The sequence below is a fragment of the Siniperca chuatsi genome, linkage group LG7, assembly GCF_020085105.1.
Source record: "Siniperca chuatsi isolate FFG_IHB_CAS linkage group LG7, ASM2008510v1, whole genome shotgun sequence".
Classification (NCBI taxonomy): Eukaryota; Metazoa; Chordata; class Actinopteri; order Centrarchiformes; family Sinipercidae; genus Siniperca; species Siniperca chuatsi.
In genome coordinates, this window is record NC_058048.1 from 16,801,235 (window position 1) to 16,820,821 (window position 19,587).

Below are 19,587 nucleotides of genomic sequence, written 5' to 3' on the forward strand. Positions count from 1 at the left end.
AACCCTTCTGCAGCCCCCAAACACTCCCTTCACTCTCTTCACAGATGCAAGACATGAAAGTTGAACTATATCTGGACTGTTGCATTATCTCTGGTTTCAGATATAGAGTCGTCAAGTGAAAAGGAATTTGTAATCTCGTGTGTCCCCAGCCCCCGTGGAAATACTTCCTACTGTATTCACTCTCTACATATGAAAGCCCCGGGACATCCTGCAGACTGTGTGGACGTAATGAAAAGATGGTGAAATCATTAAAACCAAATATGGTAAATGATACACAGGCCAAGCTTAAAATATGTGAGTTTTCTACCAACTATGTTGGTAGGAATGTAAGATGGAAATGTGATGACTTCACAGCAGACATTTTGACTTAGTAGGAAAAGCAGAGGTGTTACTAATTACATTAACGATGGCTCTGTTCTGTTCAAGTGTCCCAGTGAGCCGTGACGGTGAGCCAGCATGCACAATACCAAGACCATGAAACTGAAGCAGCTAAATGGAATTCAGCCGTCATTAATTTCATTATTCACACCTGTGATTTTCCAACTGCGCCATGTCAAAAAAGGCTTTTGTGACGGCCTTCTCTGCTTACTGCTCTGTTTTTTTCCTGGGCTGCACCTGAAGGCAGCACAATCAGCCGCATGGGACACACCCGGGCCTGATGTGGCCCATGCATAAAGGGCTTTCTGTTGTTTATCTTGCAGCACCCTGTCACTCATCCACTCTCTACACCAATGGTTCCCAACCTTTTTTGTCTGATGTATCCCAGCAGCCCCGTCAGATGAGCTCTAGTACCTGTTAATTTAAATCACTGCCCTTCACGAGTGATACTACAGATTTTACCCACCTATTTGTTTGTAATATTTTCTACCACTTTACTGTAAATACATTTTACAGTTGAAACAATTATTCTATTAATTGATCGACAGAAAATTAATCAGCAACTACTTTAATAATCAATGAATCGTTAAAGGAATTTTGTAAGGTGGTTCCAGCTTCTCAAATGTAAACGTTTTCTTGATTTCTTACTCTTCTATGATAGTACGCGGAATATCTTTGGATTATGAACTGTTGGTAGGACAAAACAAGACATTTTAAGACATCATTTTGGTATCTTGGAACTTTTTGGCCATTTTTTGCTATTTGCTGACATTCTGTAGACTAAATGATTATTTAAGAACATTATCTGTAGTTTAATTGTTAGTTGCAGCCCTAACAAATTTACTTTAGTATCTGATAAACCCATGTCTCTCCTGTGTTTGTCCGACTGTGACAACATTTACAAGGATTATGTGTTTTACTGATGATGAAGATCACAAGAGACAGTTTCATTGATTGTTTTTTTATTATGAACAGAAGACTTGCCAGTTATGTGGCAACCATAGCATTTTAAAAAACACAAGTTACATTCATGTCTTCAAATCACATTGTCCCACACTGTGTCATACAAACTGCAGGTAGCAACAGATAATGGTCATGTGAGCTGTTTTCAGTCCACTGCAGTCTTCAGTTAGGAATGCCATTGGCGTTTTAGGAAAACCTTAGAGGTGTAGTCTATAATGACTACAGTCTCGTCTCCAGAAACCATTTACAACCTTATCAAAAACATTCAGACCACTTTCATTAATGACATCTGTGTAATGTAGTAGGGAACATCATAATGTCAGTAATTAGGTATTACATAGCTTCAGTCACAAACAATGCAGAAATCAAATTTCTTCAAATTATACAAATTACTTTGAGGAAAAAAAAAAACTTTTCAAAATGAGGGCATATGAAAGCACTGACTCCACACCACCAGCATCAATAACAATCCATTAAGTGGTGTCACAATAATGCCCTGTAAACTTTAAACACCGATCAATATCAACACTTCAGCTTCGACAGCAACAAATGAGAAACAGAGGCAAAATTAAATTGTAACGCCTTATTAGTTTATGGTCCTTTTATACAACAGAAATCTATGTTTTATTACAATGACAGGGAAAGGGAAAACCTTTTATGGATTATGCGTTGGTGGTGACTGTAACATGGCTGTGATGGAAGACTGGAAAAAGCCCTATCAATAGAACAAATAAATGGAATAAAGCTATATTTTATCAGGCCTGACTGGAAAAATTATAAATGACTTTCCTTAAATAAAGAAAACCTGTTTTACTCTTTACACGGCTCCGTGAGAAGTGGTCATCATTTACACAAGTATATGTAAATGGTAAAAGCTTTTCCAACAGAACAAAAGCTCGTGGTGTTGCTTAGAACAACACACAGCACTCGTACATACAGCATGTGTGGAATCATTTGTTTACTCGTGCAGTAAAGCACAGTGTCGGTTTTATTTCGTCACAGCTTGGCCCACTGAAAGCACAACATTTTAAGACATGAGCGGTGGTAAACATTTCAGCATCAGGGAGGGCACTGATGGGTTACCATGGCTACGAGACCTGAGACTCAACGTGGCAATACTGGAATATTTAAACATCAAAACAGAGACTGTAGCTGTGTCCCAAATCCATACTACAGAATTATTCTGTGCAGGATTCGAGTGTGTTGTGTGTTCACACTGGAAAAGCGACAAAATAAAGGATACTCAACAGTCCGTGTGCATACAAAAAACGCCCTGATGTTTGAGTGTACTGTACTGTTGATGGATACTATCTCCCACAATGCAATGCACAAAGGACATGGAGGAGCTGGTCATAGCTGGGGGGAAAAAAAATACAAATTGTGGATGGCGGTGAAACAGTTCAGTTTCTTGTATACTAACTGCAAAAACAGTATATTATAAAGATTAGTATATAGTTCATACTGTATACGGTTAGTATGTAGTATGGAATTGGGACACAGCACATGTTTTAGTATTTGTTTTCAGTTTTCAAAAGGTGCACAGATCTGCAACCAAATTTTATAAAGATAAGTCTGGTAATATTCTCTATTTTTTATTGGCAATAAATCCCAATAAATACAAAACCAAGTACAAGACAAGTATTGTTTGTGTAGTCAAAGCCCATTTACACCTGTTTGAGATGTTTGCTGTTTGAGTAACATTTGTTAAAAAACTACAGAGCCCAGTTGTTTCTTAAAAAAGAAAATAAAACTACATATTTGTGAGACGTTTTTAAAGATTTATAACTTCAGTGGAAATTAATAGGCTTGGAGCAACCGTTAGGATAGCGAAGCAGGAAAGTATTAAGAGATGGACTACGGCGTTGTTATGGGATTTTTTGACAGCAAGAAAAATGTAGAACATTACCAGACTTATCCTGTAACAACATATGTCTTACAACATCATTTCAGTGGTGGTACAACTTAAAGTATGGATACTGACAGGCTGTTCCATGTGGTCAGACACCCACAGATCCACTTCCGCTGGTCCCTCATACATACACGTCCATAGTGTTCAGGATCATGTGCCGACAGAGCGGGCAGTTCTGCTGGTAGATGGGCTGCCTCAACAGGATGTTCGTACAGTCTCTACACAAGCAGAGGTGCCTGCATGGCAGCAGCACCACCGTCTTGGTACAGTCCTGACAGATCACACACTTCTTCCTGTCCTCGTGCTCCTTCAGCAGAGTCAGAAGACTCTCCGCAGGCAGAGGTTCACTGTCTTTGCCTGAAGTCGACTGCTTCTTTAGTGGTCTGTCTGTGCTTGATGATGGGAAAACTAAATCCAGCATCTCCTGGTGGGCTCCATCTCCTGCTCTTCCATCTGGTGGGTCCCGCCTCTCCTCTCTGGGGTCACCATCGCCATGTACTCTGTTGTTGGTGTCCCTGTGGAGCTGTGTCCTCAGAGCCAGACCTAGCTCGCTGCTGAGTTGAGACAGCTGCTGCCAAACTCTTCTCTCTAGCAGGTAGAGGTGATGGCGTATCCTTGACAGGCGCTGCATGGCGCCATGCACAAAATCTGGGGCACTCCGCAAGGCTGAAGCAAGGCGGTGGATAGCCAGATGAAATCTGCGCAGGGCAGCAAAAGAGTTCATGTAATCCACAACTTGCACAGCAGCCTGTCGGGTCAGCCCTGGGTTCAGGTAGGCCGTGGTAGTTAGAGCAATAGTGACAGTGAGCAGGAGGCCATAGATATTCAATATGAAGATGCTGATAAACATATGAACCAGCGAGACCAGAAAGTCCAACACAAGTTTACAGGGCGACCACAGGAAAGTCGAAGTCCCAACCAGGCTGCTGTACAGAAAGGTGAAGGAGGTCAGCGTGAGCTCCAGCACCTTCTGCAGCGGGCTGGAGACCGTCTGCCACACACTGACTGCCGTCAAGTAAATGTTCTGGGTGGCAATGAGTGCAAAATTGACCACTGTGTTGGTGAAATAGACCACCAGGCTGACAGCGATGCCACAGCCCTCCAGCACCGACAGCAGACCTCTGTACAGGTGCTCCTTCCCACGAAGTAGAACGTGCATGGACAGGTAACCCACCATCTTCAGGCTCTCCAGAAGCCCCTCCAGAGCCAGCACCAAGCTCCCCAGCATGGAGACAGTACCGTGGGCTACGTCTGACGTCGCCTCTGCCATGGACATCAAGCAACACACCATTAAGTTTCCCAACTCCACCATTGAGTTGAGGAAGAGGGCGGGCAGGCTGGTTATTAAGGTGATAACCGCCAGGATAGCCCGCACCACGCTGTGGACGATGAGAAAATTCAGGTCCAGCAGTAGGCAGACGGCGTCCAGGCATTTTCCCACAGTGGAGATTACAAAGTTCACCAAACCCATGGTAATGTATCTTTAACTTATCGATGTTTACCTCTCGGTGCTCTCAGGTTGTCCCAACGGCAAAGTCCATGTCTCGTTTATTTGGCTCCTGGTGAGATATTCAGACGTTAGCTACATCTTGTTCAGACCGTTAGCTTGTCCTTTATGTCACGCGAAACAGTACACCATTCCTCGTCCCGTCAAAAGGGCCATCAAATTACTTTTCATGTTTTCCTCATATTTGTTCGGCTCAAACGACGAGCTAACATAGTAAACACACGCGTTACACAGGCGGATGTTTAGGTTCAAACGAGAGGCAGGCACTTCCGTTTATTTTCCGTGTTTCGTTTTGGCTCTCCGTTCATGGTCCAGACACATTTGATTAGTTAATCGGCCACTTTAAAAAATATGTGATCTGTAAAACCGGCAGGCGAAATCAAGAGAGACAAACAAAAACACACACAAAGCTTCGATATGTTTACCATCCTTCCTGTGGCTGCCATATTTGTTTTGGTCGTGTCAGCTGACCTCTCCACTTATTTCCGGTGAGTTTGCGCAACATCACAGGGCCGTTAATAAATCATAAAGTTTTATCAAATATAAAATGAATATAGAATACAATTCTATACATATAAAATATAATATAAATAAATATAAAGATACTATAATATAAATTAAATATACAATATAACATTTACAGTAATTTATAAAGTGCAGACATTGAAATGACATGCACATATATACGAGATTAAAAACTGTTAACATAGCCTAGTTTAAAGATGTGTTTAGCAAAATCGGCTTTTTGGTTTATATAATTTTGATGAAAAATAAGCAGAAATGTATGTATTATTTTAATACTTTTATTGGCAAAATACCATATCCACTAATCTAATATACATATAAACAATATACATCTAATATAAAATCCTTATTTTTATTAATATTACTCATTAATGAAATCAGACAGTACACAATGACACAATCTCCTCTTTGGGTCAACAAGTGAGATGTTAAAACAATTGAAATGTGCATATGTTGTATATGTTTTAAGACACTGGCCTCTGACTCTGACTTTGGCCTCTGTTGTTGTTATTTTTCTGAATAAAGTTGAGGGGAAAAAGGTTGCAATGATCATGAAATGGGCTGAACTCTCTTACTCCTGCGATCAGTTTAGTTATGTTCATTTCATTTCAATGAGCTAATTCTTTTTTCTCTGTTTTGTTTGTTTTTGGGTCTCAAGTAGAATTGATTATAAAATAAGGAAAACTTTTCTTTGTTCGTAGAAATTCTGCGTGTGTGTTTGGGTGTGTGTGAGAGAGAAATAAAAAAGGTTTCAGTCAATTTTCATCACCAGGGTTTTCCAATTTCCTGAACTCATCCCATTTACATTAACACGATCTCGTTTGTTGAGCCATACTCTCCCATTACCTCAGCCACTTTAGTGACAATGAAACACAACAGCTTTGCAATCCTGAACAATATGTGTAGAATTTCCTTCCTTATCTTGTGCCTCATCCTCTCTTATCCTTTTTTTTTTTTCTTGCAAAGGGAAACTCTGCCTGATACGATCATGGGAAATCCTGTTCCAAACCTTTGGACACTTGACAAACATCATTTGTTCAAGCATTTAGTGATACAACAGGGATATGTAGGAGCAGTGCAAGAAGCTATAAAAGTTCTTGTGCATTACTTTGTCTCTGGCAGAGAGCTTCTAGACCTGCTCCTTTTATGGTAGCTAACCTTCCCTCTGGTCAGCTTCCTTTGTTTGTTTTCTGGTCAACCGAATCTTTCCTCTCTAAATGACAAGAGGATAGAGAATGTTTGCTTTTATCCAGAACCTCCTGCAGCCTTTCTCTGTGTCGTTACTACACACTTAAGTGTCTAATTTAGTTTCTGTATATGACTTTATAGAAATCAGCTCTGAGGTATCCAAATTAATTCACATCCATTTTTATGAATGTGGCCTCTCTCAAAATGATGGAGGCTATTTAGTAGGACCAACATAACAGTTTCCTTTTAACTTTTTGCTGGTACACAACAGCCATGGCTGCCTCAAAGTGTGCAGCTCCCAGATTTATCAGCAGTCTTGATGTTGTTTGCTTCACATCCACTCAACAGTCAGCAGAAGTACCCAACCCAGGAACCTGAGAGCCCCATTTCAGCTGAGACAAAGATTGCTTTCGGCCATTTGTCAATGATGACAAGCCCTGTAATCCATCTTAAACTCAGACCCGGAGGCTGCCTCTTCAGAGCTGTTTAGTTAAAATAAGCAAACAATCTCAAAACTAAAGGGCAGGGAAAAAAATCATACAGGGGCACCAACATGGGAAACAAGAGAAGCTTGCACAGAATGAAGCAGGACAAACCAACCCTGTGACGTGCTTCCTGCAAGGAGCCGAGGGCCTACGGATGACTCATTTGCAGCAATTGGGGTTCTCACCTGCTGGGTCATTTCCACCCTTTAAAGAAACGTAAGCATCTGACCCATTCTTCCACCTCTTTGTCTGCTCTTCCACACCACAAGAACATCTCTTTACTGCTCTGTGTCAGCCCTGTGGGGAGCTTAAATTAATTTAGCGGATTATCTCTAATGTAGAGTTAAATGTTGACTATGAAGTCTTAAAAAGAAACAAAACCCTATCTCCAGACCAGAGCTCTGATATTCTGCATGCATGTAACCAGTGGAGACTACGGAGTTACTGGTCCCAGCCAAGAAATAATTCGACACATAACCCCCTGTAAAAACACTTTGGTTTTTGTACAGAATAAACAAATGAGATATGTAAGGGATAATGCTCGATGAGGTGTCCATTATCAGGAATTAATGGATGACTGGGAGGAGTGCGTCGGGGCGGTTGATTCCGTGGAGTCCATTAATTCCTGATTACGGACACCTCGAAGGGCATAATCCTGCTTATACCATGGTCACTTGCCAAGTAAAAAAATAAATTAAGATCATCAATTTAGATTTTCATGTGTTTTGCAATCAAAATCTAAAGTTTTTCACAAGCCATAACTCAGTTTCCCTGGTAACACCTGAGGGTTTGACTAATATCTGGAACAATTCATAACCATCCCATAGTTCTTACGCAATGGAAACATTGTTCACTACTCTAGTAAATAGGACAAACCTAAGATTGGCAATGGGAGAAATTTCTAGTCTGCTCAGCTCATAGAACCCTTTGGCTCAGCTCTGAGTCAGAAAGCTAACATTACGCTAGCAAGATTCAAAGTCAATAACATTGTAATCAAAGTTGTCATATTCTCCAAATAGGTTAAAAGAAATGTTGAAGTCAACTGGCTGCCAGCTGTAGCTTCATATATACAGTACAGTAAGCATATGTCCCGTAACGATTCCTTTAAACATACTACAAGATAGTTTGTCAGCTGTCTATAGTGACCTAACCTAACCTGTCTTTAGTTTCCCCACAATCTTGAAAATCTGTCATCGTGGCCGTCTTTAAGTTGTCGGGTTGTGTTCCCAGATTTTGGGGTTTATTTTGGGATTTAGAGTTCAGATGCTCTGATTCAGTGATGACTTTGGCTGCCAGCCAGTACACTGGACTCACATACATTTACATTCAGAATATGTCTGTGTGTGTTTGTATGTGTTTTAGAAAGAGGACAGGGGGTAGACAGCAGAACAGAAGCTTCTCTGGGAAAACACAAACTCCAAACAGTAGAAATCACTGGAGTGCAGAGTGGTCGAGACCCAGAGCAGGACCCGGCATTCCTCCGTCTCAAGCCCGCTGCCTCCACTACACACTCAGCGACTACACACGGGCGAGAGAGGGAGTGAAAGAAAACTGAGAAAAAAAGGTGGGGAAATGATGAGTGGGATAAAAGAGTCATTGCAGATAAAGACAGAGTGAAGATTTTATTGATGTGACTCAATGAGATGTGAATGGGATGACTAAGACTGTGGAGGTCCCTCAGTGTGACATTCCTGCTCTTTGAGTTGTCTTCTCAGGACCTTGTCTGTGCATCTGTAGGATGTTCATGAGTTTGCAGGCGGTAGTAGCGGCGTCCTGCTTCATGACTCACTATTCTACTCAGTGAGATCCTTTGTTAATTCATAAATAAGGATTTCTTTTTCAATTACCAAAGCTAACAGTAATGTGCAAAATTGCGAACTTAGTTAAATCAAAAAAAACACAAACTTTATAAAGATTTCAGATGTGCAGCAACGATTATTTTCCTTGTCAATAAAAGAAAATTCTTGAAGCAAGTTTACTTCTATAAATCTGCCAGTTTCAAATTTCTTGTTTTCTTCCAAACAACAGTCTAAAACAGTTTCACAAAGCAAAATAGTATTTATCAAAGAGATTTACACAGGCTTTATTTAAAGAATGAACGCTAGACTACAAAAATCTACTTTCGATCAACTAATTTGTGTCCTAAAAGTCTCTTTTTCTTAAAACTACTAACTCTTTTTGCAAGTTTTTTTCCCCTCAAAATGAAGTTTAATTTTTCTTGATTGTAATGCAGTGATCTGCCTTATTCTTCTATTAGAAAGAGGTTGAAATTATCTCCCTGTACTTTCACTTGTTTAAAGAAAATAAGATTTTTAGAACTAAACTTTAGACAGAAATTACTGTAAGACTATAAGATGGGGATTTTTTGCAGTGTAAGTGGCTCTCTAATCCTCATTTTCCTTTTATAATTGCCCCCAGGCAGAGATAACAAGTTGCATTACTAAACTGAAGTCATTAACCTTTTGTATTCATCTTCCTTTTCTCTTCTTCTTAATAACAAAATTTTCCTAGGCTGAGACACTGAAGAAACATGTCAGTGGGTGAATTTATTATGATTAATGCCCCTATTACATATAATCACCATGGAGAAGCGATGTTCAATTCTTGGCCCATGTAGTTATCAAAGTGTCTCTTTGTCACAATCCCTGTTGTTGTGACGTGGTTTAGCAGAAATTCAAATTTCTCTCCCACTCCTCCCCCGAGCCCCCTCACCATACCAGTGCATGCTCAAAAGCCCCCCATCCTCTGGAGCAACTCGGACAATAGCTGTCTCTCATGCAGACTACCCCCCAAAACAACTTGCTCTCGGGTCTGGCCTCAGTGGCTCGGAAAGAATTACTTATCTTCCTCTCTTTCCTTCCTTTAGGCTTTCCTTAGCCCATGAGCACAGCACTGTGAGCCCTGGTGAGACAAACAGAAGTTGTGTGTAATCATCAGTCACAAAGGAATGGCACACACAGGGGTGCATGGTCAGGACACTCTAGTCAGTACATCAGAAGTGGAAATCTTAAAGGAGCCAAGTTCAAGGGTAAAATCAAGTGTGAGATAAAGGTGATTATTTGATGGGCCAGGGGCTTATACTTAAATTTAAATACTTGTTTGTGAATTACACAGTTTGTCTGCAACTGCAAATTTTATTTAAAGAAATGGTTTGACATTTTGGGAAATATGCTTCTTTACTTTCTTGCCGAGAGCTAGATGAGAAGATGAATACCATTCTCTTGTCTGCCGGATAAGTATAGAGCCACAGCCAACAGCCAGTTAGCTTAGCTTAGCATAAAGACTGTGAGCAGAGGGAAAAAGCTAGCCTGTCTAAAGGTAAAATAAATCCACCTTCTATCACCTCTAAAACTGCCGTCAGTATACATTAGTGTCCCACAATGCAATTTGTCACATTTTATAGATGTAAAATATGCAGTCGCACAAAACTACATCTGTCATCACTGACAGGGTGATGATGCTGGTTTATGTGTCCAGAATCTCTACCTGCTCACTATAGGGTAAACTACATATAGGGATTAGTGAATGAACAAGGGAGTGATTTCAGACACAGCGCAGGAAGTCACTGCCGGCCAAGAACAAACCCATAAAACAGCAATTTGTTGTTTTTACACTTCTGTTTTTGTACAGATTAGATGAAAATATATAATGTGTTAATTAGTGAGCTAGGTGGATTTTGTTACCTTTGGACAGAGCCAGGCTACCTGTTTCCAGTCTTTATGCTAAGCTAAGCTTACCAGCTAAGGCTGTAGCTTCATACTGAACGGACAAGTATGAGAGGGGTAAAATCAAGTGTGAATACTCCCAGTACAGATAAAGGAAATACTTGTTTATAAGTTACCCAGTATGTAGCAACTGCTAATCTAATTTGATGATTATGAGAAAAACAGGTTAGAGATTTTATTAGGGATTAATTGGGTTTGTTGTGTGGTTGATAGCTGGAGGTTTCCCCCTGTCAGCAGGTTGTGAAACATTGTGAAACACACTCTTATAACATGTTGCAGGGTTTTGTAGTCCCTGGGAACTCTGTGGGGGAGGGGATGGTGCTTTTCCTGCTTCTGTTTTCTTTTTTCAGTCTCATTCCCAAAATGATTGCCCCCTGATATTCCCATACGCCCTGTGCAGGATGTATCATATTAAATAAAGGGTGAAAAGAGGACATTCTTGCAATTTGTCCACAAGCAATTTTAAGAGGGCTCTTTCCCCAATTTTATGTTAAATTATAGACCCATACACCTTGTACCATGCCCAAGTCACATGGCAGCCTCGAAGATTTGGTCATAATTTACTGACCTTGAATGGCTGAACAATGTAGTTGTCTGCTATTACTCCAAACCATAAGGACTGTGCTTCACCCCAAAGGAAATGAAAACATCAACACAGTGGTTTACAGCTTTATTTACATTAATATACAATCTCTTTCAAAAAGCATGAAATCCAGAATGCATTGACTGGCCTCTCTGTTGTTTTCTGTATGTTACATGGTTGTTGGTTTTTTTATACATACTGTAATCCAGATAGAAACTTCATAATGCATATTTTACTTCATTGAACAACATGAAACTTCTCGTGTGTAAAGCACATTGTGAGGGGTCAAACAATTGGAATTGTTACCTCTGTGGCAGCGATACAGAAATCCAGAGAGGATGTTGGGTTGATTTTCCTACAACACAAGACCCAATTAACACTACATCAGCAGGGGGAGAGAGATGTTAGGCTGTGTTGTCACTATTAGTCTCATACTTCCATCAAAACAGAGCAACAGAGCTCGTATCACCACCAACAGATCCCCTCTGATAGCTTTAGGATGGAAAGAAAAGCAGCACACCAGTGATATCTGGACAACACGACAGGATGTTTCGACTGAAAGCACCCGTAAAAGCAGATACACTTTCTTTCTGCCTTTCTGTTTTAACAGCAGACCCCCAAAAAATAAAGACCATGAGTGTAATTATTTCTAATGTTTAGATTTTTTTTACCATTATAAGAAAACAGTCGGGCATTAAAGGAATAGGTTTACATTTTCGGAAATACGCTTATTTGCTTTCTTGCAGAATTAAATGAGAAGATGGATACCACTCTCATGTCTGTTCGGTAAATACAAAGCTACCACCAGCAACCGGTTAGCTTAGCTGAGCATAAAGACTGGAAACAGGGGGAAACAACTAGCCTGGCTGTGGTCAAAGATAACAAAATCCATACACTTTGGGTTTTGTAAATGTAAACAAATTAGATAAAACGTGTTACCTTTGAACAGAATAAGCATATTTCCCAAAATATCAAACTATTCCTTTAATGCTGAATTCACAAAACAATTACGTCTTGATCACGAGAAACTGAGAAGAAAAACTGTCTTGAACTTGTTTAATTTTGTGATGTGTTTGTTTTCCCCAAAACACATTCAGGAAAAAAGGCAACACTCTAGTGGTAAAAAAAGGTAAAAGAATCACTTGGCGTCTAGATGTTTTTTGCAAATTTTATTTACAGCTAATGGACTGACAAATCTGTGTCAGCAGGAAAACAGCTGACTGTTTGTTAAGCCCCTCCCTCCTTAGTTACTGTTGCAACGTCTGTCAAACTTTCTGTTCTTGCACGGCACACATGCAGTTTACAATAACGGTTGCAGATTTATCACTTGAAATTCTTCTTAATGTTTTAAACAATGGGTCTCTCATTTCACACAGAGGTTTTGTTGGCTGAAATGACAACTGGCATATTTCATCAGTTGTAGCTAGCTAATTAACGCTAAATTCCTGAGTTGGTTGAAAATCCTGTCTCCGGCTCACTAGTTTTAAAACGAGAATCCTGCAAAAGGATAAATATGCACTTGATGGCTACATACATGATATAGTGCCTTAAGACTAAGGCTAAAGCTGCACGTCCCAGGCAAAAAGTCAGCATCCTCAGCATGATCCATGAAGTGGACATGAAAACAAACAGCATTGTTCTTGAGGGTATACAGCCCTTGTATTATAATGCAGTGTGATAAGGAAAATGTACAATCGGACTGTTATTTTTATTTCAACATAAACCCTGTTTAGATGCTCAGCCAACTATAGAAAAACATACTTGGACAAGCAACAGAAGTTAGATTTATGCTTTATTATTTGTATTTTCACTTTTTCAAGAGAGAAGACTTTGTGGATGAGGACAAACGAATGCAAAACGTAGTGCTATGTCGGGTAATGAGAGTTTGGCTGGGGTTGCTGGAGTGTAAACTTCCCCAAACCAAATAAAGAGGACAGAGCCGCTAATGTTACCTTTAAACTCTGATATAGTCACATCCAGGATCAGCTCTCAGGCAGTGGGGGAATACCACACAGTGGTTGTTGTACAACCTGTAACCAGGGGCGTTTATAGGATATGAGGACATTGGAGTCTTAGGCTGGACCTCTGTAAGGGGGTAGGGGGGGATCCTTCACACACACACACACACACACACACACACACAATTTTAAGATACAGTTCATGTAGTGTAGTGCCTGCACTGTTCACCTCTCCATTATTGTTTTGGAGGCACACCGTAACACAATGTTATGTTATGCAACGTGAGGTTTGGAAAATAATTAGGAAACCATTTTTTATAAAGGAGCTAAAGGATGAGTGTGGGATCAGATGAGTATGGCCTACTAGCTTAACAAGGCACCTACAATTATGATGATGAGAAAATGTACTTACAGGCAAATTCAACCATTATGGAAAAGTTATTACATAATAGGCTAACTTCTTAACCTTCCGTCTCTTTTGGAAAAATCCATTTCTCCTCTACTCTTCCCGCTGTAATTTGAGCCACTCAGCGCAGACCATCAGACCCCCCCAACACAGAGTTAGTTTAGAGACCTGCATTTATTGTGACAGGCTATTATTTTAAGAAGACTATCACACATTCACACACATTAACTTACGTTTTTGGTCAGGCTTCACATAGGCTTACATTTAAAATTATATTAAGGGCTACACTCAAGACGCGCCTGTAACCACACAAAATAATGTAACATTAGCTAATGATGTACTCCTTAGCCTTGGAAATAACAATGCGTTAGCGTTACTACTTACTACATGCTAACATTTGTAGCTTATGTTATAGCAAATAAACACACAGTTTAATCAATTTCTTAGACTTTTGCTAAGAATGAATGAACAACACCACACTCCAAATTCTTTAATTACAGAGTATCACTCTCATAAAGCCCCATGCACACCATTTCAACATGTTGAGAAATCTCAAGCTTGACAGTCCGGCTTAGTTATTTTAGAAAGGGGCCATCAGTGTGTTTTCTATTGCCTTGACTAAAATCTTGCCTGACACACCCCAGACTTATACCTCACACAGAGAGCTTTCACATTCACTATGCAAAAGTTTGGCAGAGGAGTACACAGAAAAAAATCTCCTGAAATTCTCTCATGGCCTCTTTATTTGGTTGCCACCAAATGAAAACAAATAAAAACATATCTAAAAAACACTGCTTGAGATAGAGCAGTGAAATGGCTGAGAAAACCTAAATCTAATATTTTTGATAATAACCTTGACCAAATGTCCTGTTCCAACGAAAATTAAAGAAAAGCACAGATTAGCCATTCTGTGCTGGCCAGTGTCCCCACTTCCTCTTTTCCATGCATATAAAAACCACAATAATTTGGAAAAGGCTAAAACAAACCCAACCACAACTTGCTCCTCTGAGGACTTTCACTGTCCAGCTGTTTGTGCACTGCTGTCAGAAGCAGACCTTGTCTCCACTGTGGACTCTTTCGCAGGAGGGAGTTTGGTATCATTGCCTGCTCCTTCCTATCTGGCTCTGACCTGCACTCACTTGGCAGGCACAGATGGCAGACAACGCAGTATTTTCCAGCAGCGAAGGTTACCGAGATCGGTGTACACGACACGTCCCACCATTCTTTGATCTGTTTCCAACTGCACAGGCTGTGATAGCTCACATGGGATCAAATAATACCAAGATTAAACGATTGCTATAACTGCACAGACAGTTTGAGGTTTTATCCCTGTCTGTGCAAAGTTTGGGGAAGTGTTGTATTGTTTGTAACACACATTAGTCTTCTTCTGATCAGGCAATCGTGGCTGTGCCAAACACCAGGGTTAAAGGGACAGTTCACCCCAAAATCAAAGATACATATTGTTCCTCTTACCTGTAGTACTGTTTATCCATCTACTATAGATTGTTTTGGTGTGAGTTGACGAGTTTTGGAAATATCGGCCGTAGAGATGTCTGCATTTTTTTAATATAATGGGACTATGTGGCACTCAGCTTGTGGTGCTCAAAGCGCCAAAAAAAAAGAAAGAAAAACATTTGAAAACAGTAATTTCAGAAATCATGACCCGGTTACTCATGATAATCCACAGAATTGTTGTGAGCAGTTTCATGTAGGAACTATTGGTAGAAAGACAATCGTTATTCGATTATTATCTGGGGCGGCTGTAGCTTAAAGGTAGAGCGGGTCGTCCACTAATCAGAAGATTGACGGTTAGATCCCCCAGCCTACATGTGAAAGTGTCTTCGAAGTTGAAATTCCGTTGATCTAGCAAGTGAGTGAAATAGTTACAGTGACAGACTGAAACTTGCTCAGCTGTCAGAACAAGAAGGAGCCCATGACAGGCACTACTGCGCACAGCGGCTCTGACTCCGACTCCGGTTCTGGGTCCGGTTGTGAGGTGTCGTGTTTTCGTCTGGAGGTCTTGTCGTTTGCGTCGCCCAGCTCATGACAGAATTCTTCTGCGTCCTTGGCTGTGGTGAAGGTAAGAGTATTCTCTTTGTGGTTTACTTTTAGGGTGGCAGGGTAAATGAGAAAGTTTGGGATATAGTGTGCGGTCTTGGTACCCCAAACACCTGAAGATCTGGACCATGATCTTCAGGTGATCAAAGGCAAAGGCATGTGAGCTCTGTCTATTTTGATGACAGGGTTGCTGTTCAGGGAGGGAATCCACTCTGCCAGGTTTTTCTGCAGAAAGCCGACTGGGTCGTTCTTCTAGCGGCCCTCTGCTAGTCCGATGATACATATATTATTACGCCATGATCTGTCTTCCAGTTCGGCCATCTTGTGTTTTGGCGGTCACAAGATACAGGCAATGACTGACTCTTTCATCTCCCGAGTGTCTCCCTGTGTTTTATCCATCTATTGCACCAGTTCACGTACAGTAGTACCCTGTGTCTCAAGTTCTGCCCGAATATGTTGCAGTGAGTTATTGATTTCAGACAGCGCTCCCTTCACCGCATTGTGAACAACAGATTCAAGCACATTTTGTTGTTTCTCTAACACTTGAGTGATGACGTCCTCCATGTTGAGTTCTGTGCAAGCGTTAGCCAACATGTTAGCTGGTTTCTGTTTCTTCCCCGATAGTGTAGATGACAATATTTGTTTCCTTGTACCTTCAGACATCCTACTGGATTACTGAAGTAGTAATTCAAACGACTCAGCGGTTTAAATCTGATTCTGCAGTGAAATCCGGAGGTTTGTGAGGAGCTCTAGTTTTCCGTGGCCATTGCGGCTGTCGGTCAGATGACCTCCAAGGACACTTTTTTTTGCAATGTCTTTAGTTTTTGTGTCTGTTTTAAATAGTCTCTAGTTCTGTTTGTGTCCATGTTTTGGTACAGCCCAATGATTTTAAAATATATTATATTATCAAAGCTGATTTTACCTTGTAAAACTGTTAAATCAACTTAAATTTACATAAACTATTCAGATAATATTCATCATCATTAGAGCCCATATTATTGTACAAATTTAGCTTATCACAGATGTATATGTCTACATGTACATCCATGAGAGTTTTACCCATTAAAAATGTACTCTAATTTATTTACTGAGAGGCTAAAGCTCCTGTGTTTATGTACTGTGCTATTCTCCAGTCTGGGTAAACTAAATATTTAAATTATGTTCACTTGGATCAAGCAAGCCACAACGGCCTGGTATCTGACCAGAGTGCCAACAGCACAGTATTTTATCATTTTCCTGCAGCTCTCTGGTACTCTGAGAATTTGTTTTCATTGCGCACATCCCAGTAATACGTGGGTGCTTTCTTACACTTTGGCAAGCGCTGCAGTTATCCGAACCCTGACAGTCAAAACCATGTATACAGTTAAACTGCTTTACCTATCAGAGACTGGAATCCTGCAACCAAAGTGCAGGAGGTCAGCATCATGTAAATGGTATGATGTCCTCTGGCAGGCACCATGTTTTTACATGGTATGTTAGGGAGTCAGTCTAATTCGACTCCCTTATTATGTCCATATTAAGTTTGGCATCTAGCACAGAGAGGGAGTCATAGTTTTTATGAGTGGCTGGGTGTAGATAAAGATTGTCTTTGTAACAGTTTGTCGTGGAGGACAAAATTCAGCTAAATAGTCCTAAATAAATAATGTTCTTCTTAAATTGAATTAAAATCCCTGAAAACTTTGTTTCAATTATCAAGTATTCCTCTATAACATTACATATTCATGATTAAATAAATGATCAAAGCTAAAAAAAACAAAACAAAAAACATACTAAGATATTATCTACTAAAAACTCAAAACAACTAAAAAAACAACCCATCGCATTTTGATTTAAACTTAGCTAAACCCTGACTGGTGCACGAAAATATAGGACCCCATCGTTCACAGCAAGAAGCTGATTGAGATTGTTTTGAAGACCTTCAAAACAAAAAAGGACAAAAACAACTAATGGAAGTACTGTATCTTGACATGCTACTGCATAAAACTCCAAATCTGTATTTACTGCAGATGCATGCAATACGTACATGAAAACTATCAGAATATGTTTGTGGATGGAACTAATATGTATGACTGTGTTTTTATTTTATGTCTGTGTTTATACTTGATCATTTCTGTGTTTTTGTTTGATTGTAATCGTCAATCGAATAATCTAATCTATCTGTAAAGCACTTTGGTCAACGTTTGTTGTTTTTAAATGTGCTTTATAAATAAATTGACTTGACTTTACTTGACTAATAGCAGCATTGCACGCATATATTCTTAAATATATACTCTGGGAAATTTTGTGTCGATTGGCCCCAACCACACAGTAAACATTCAAAGCAGTTTGTAGAGAGTGTTGGTGTTTCACCTTTGTGACTGGTGATGAGTTGGAGGTTAATGCTCTGCAGCTGCATCAGTTCACCATGGAGCAGGTGGAAGTTTGGTCCACACAACTGCAAACAACAGTCCTGATATCATCATTAAATCATTACACAGAGGTCACAAGCACATACACACACACACACACACACACACACACACATAAACACAGCTGATACATAGGCCTACCACAACTCCTGAATGCGAAATGAGTCCAGGTATGCAAAAGAGGGGCCACACCTTTTCAAACCACATTAACGCCCACTCTTCACTTAAGCCCAGTCATGTTTTCCTACTGAGAAAACATCAGTAATAGTACTCTTGATGGGGAAATGTATCATGTTAGAGTCTTGGAAAGCTGTAAATTATAACTTCACTGTAATTTCGCACCAGACCTCCGCCCTCCTGCTGCTCTCACTCAAGTTCCTCCTTTTTTTGCACACTGCAAAAAGCATCCACCTCAATAATCCATTTGAGCTCGGGCTCTAAACTGCTGTTAGTCTATTCATCTAAATAAATAAGCCATACAAGAGCTGAGACCTAGTTGTTTAAAGAAAATAATGTGTCGAGAAAATATGACGCATTTCAGATGAACTGTGCGCCTGAATGAATCGCACAGACGGACATTTTTTACAGCGCAGGAGCTCTCGTCTCTGCCCCTCCTGCATCATCTGCCTCCCCGCGCTGCCCCGCCGCTCCTCTCTCATACAGTTTTCCAGGAGGACCGGTCCCTGTCAGACTGCCTCCACACACACCCCAGCACGGACAGCTACACTACCGCCCAACAACCATGGCTGCACGGGACGCTGCTTCTCTGCTCGTCGGACTTCTGGTCCTCTTTCACACCTGGGGAGGTGAGTTCCCGAGAACCATTTGATAATCGATCCATGCAACACGAGGGTGTGAACTGTTGTTGGTGGGATAAAGGAGTTTCAAACTATTTCTGTGTCAGGATACATCATGTATGAGGGGCAACTACAAGAACCATTCAAGAGACTTTTGGGAACTAAAGAGGTCCCAGGTCAACTGTTGCCTGCAGAGAAACTTTACCTCCTTGCAGATTGCTCATACCGCCCTGTCCTAGAAGCAGCTCCCGAGATGTGATACTGCACAATCCTCTCTTGCCTACTTTACTTTTCAGTAAAAATCTACGCCCTCAGGGTGGTAAACCATCCAGTCACTGCAGCCCTATGTTGCTGTAACCTGGCTGTATGTGCTAACATTATTTTGTCAAGTCCTCACAGATTTTGTAAACCTAGAAATATTAGTGAGGAAAGCAGCACACCTCAACCTGAAGGCTGTGGCTTAGCAACACTAACTGAAAATGTATTATATACCATTCAATATTCAGGTAGTTTTGAAGTGGACGGGCCATTTCCCCCCCTTCTTTCTTAATTTGAATGCATTTCCTTTGCACAGTGGATGTGTTGTTTGCAGGTTGTGTGATGCATGAAAATGGAGGAATGTAAACTCTCAATAAAAGACTGAAAGACTTGTGGCAAACAGATTGCTGCTTTGTTGTACATGTTGTGAATAAACATG

General features: G+C 40.5%; 2 protein-coding genes and 1 long non-coding RNA gene across 7 annotated transcripts in view; 2 read left to right on the forward strand and 1 right to left on the reverse strand.

Moving 5' to 3' along the window:
* Positions 1 to 1,323: 1,323 nt before the first annotated feature.
* Positions 1,324 to 5,235, reverse strand: rnf26 (ring finger protein 26). The gene has a single exon (XM_044203022.1). It carries the CDS (start codon positions 4,719 to 4,721, stop codon positions 3,372 to 3,374), a length of 1,350 nt encoding a protein of 449 aa, XP_044058957.1. The 5' UTR covers positions 4,722 to 5,235; the 3' UTR covers positions 1,324 to 3,371.
* Positions 5,236 to 5,681: 446 nt separating this feature from the next.
* LOC122879345 lies at positions 5,682 to 12,086 on the forward strand. The gene is made up of 3 exons (XR_006378682.1): positions 5,682 to 7,171; positions 8,318 to 8,519; positions 9,822 to 12,086. It is a non-coding gene; the product is annotated as an uncharacterized LOC122879345 (long non-coding RNA).
* A 6,521-nt stretch (positions 12,087 to 18,607) lies between these two features.
* Positions 18,608 to 19,587, forward strand: part of mcamb (melanoma cell adhesion molecule b) — a 39,614-nt gene continuing 38,634 nt past the window's right edge. The window contains exon 1 of one of the 5 annotated variants that reach the window (XM_044203342.1): positions 18,608 to 18,899. In XM_044203342.1, the coding sequence (XP_044059277.1) occupies positions 18,836 to 18,899 (64 nt within the window). In that variant the 5' untranslated portion in view covers positions 18,608 to 18,835. The remainder of the gene's footprint in view (positions 18,900 to 19,587) is intronic. The other 4 variants (XM_044203343.1, XM_044203340.1, XM_044203338.1 and 1 more) reach the window with 4 other exon arrangements.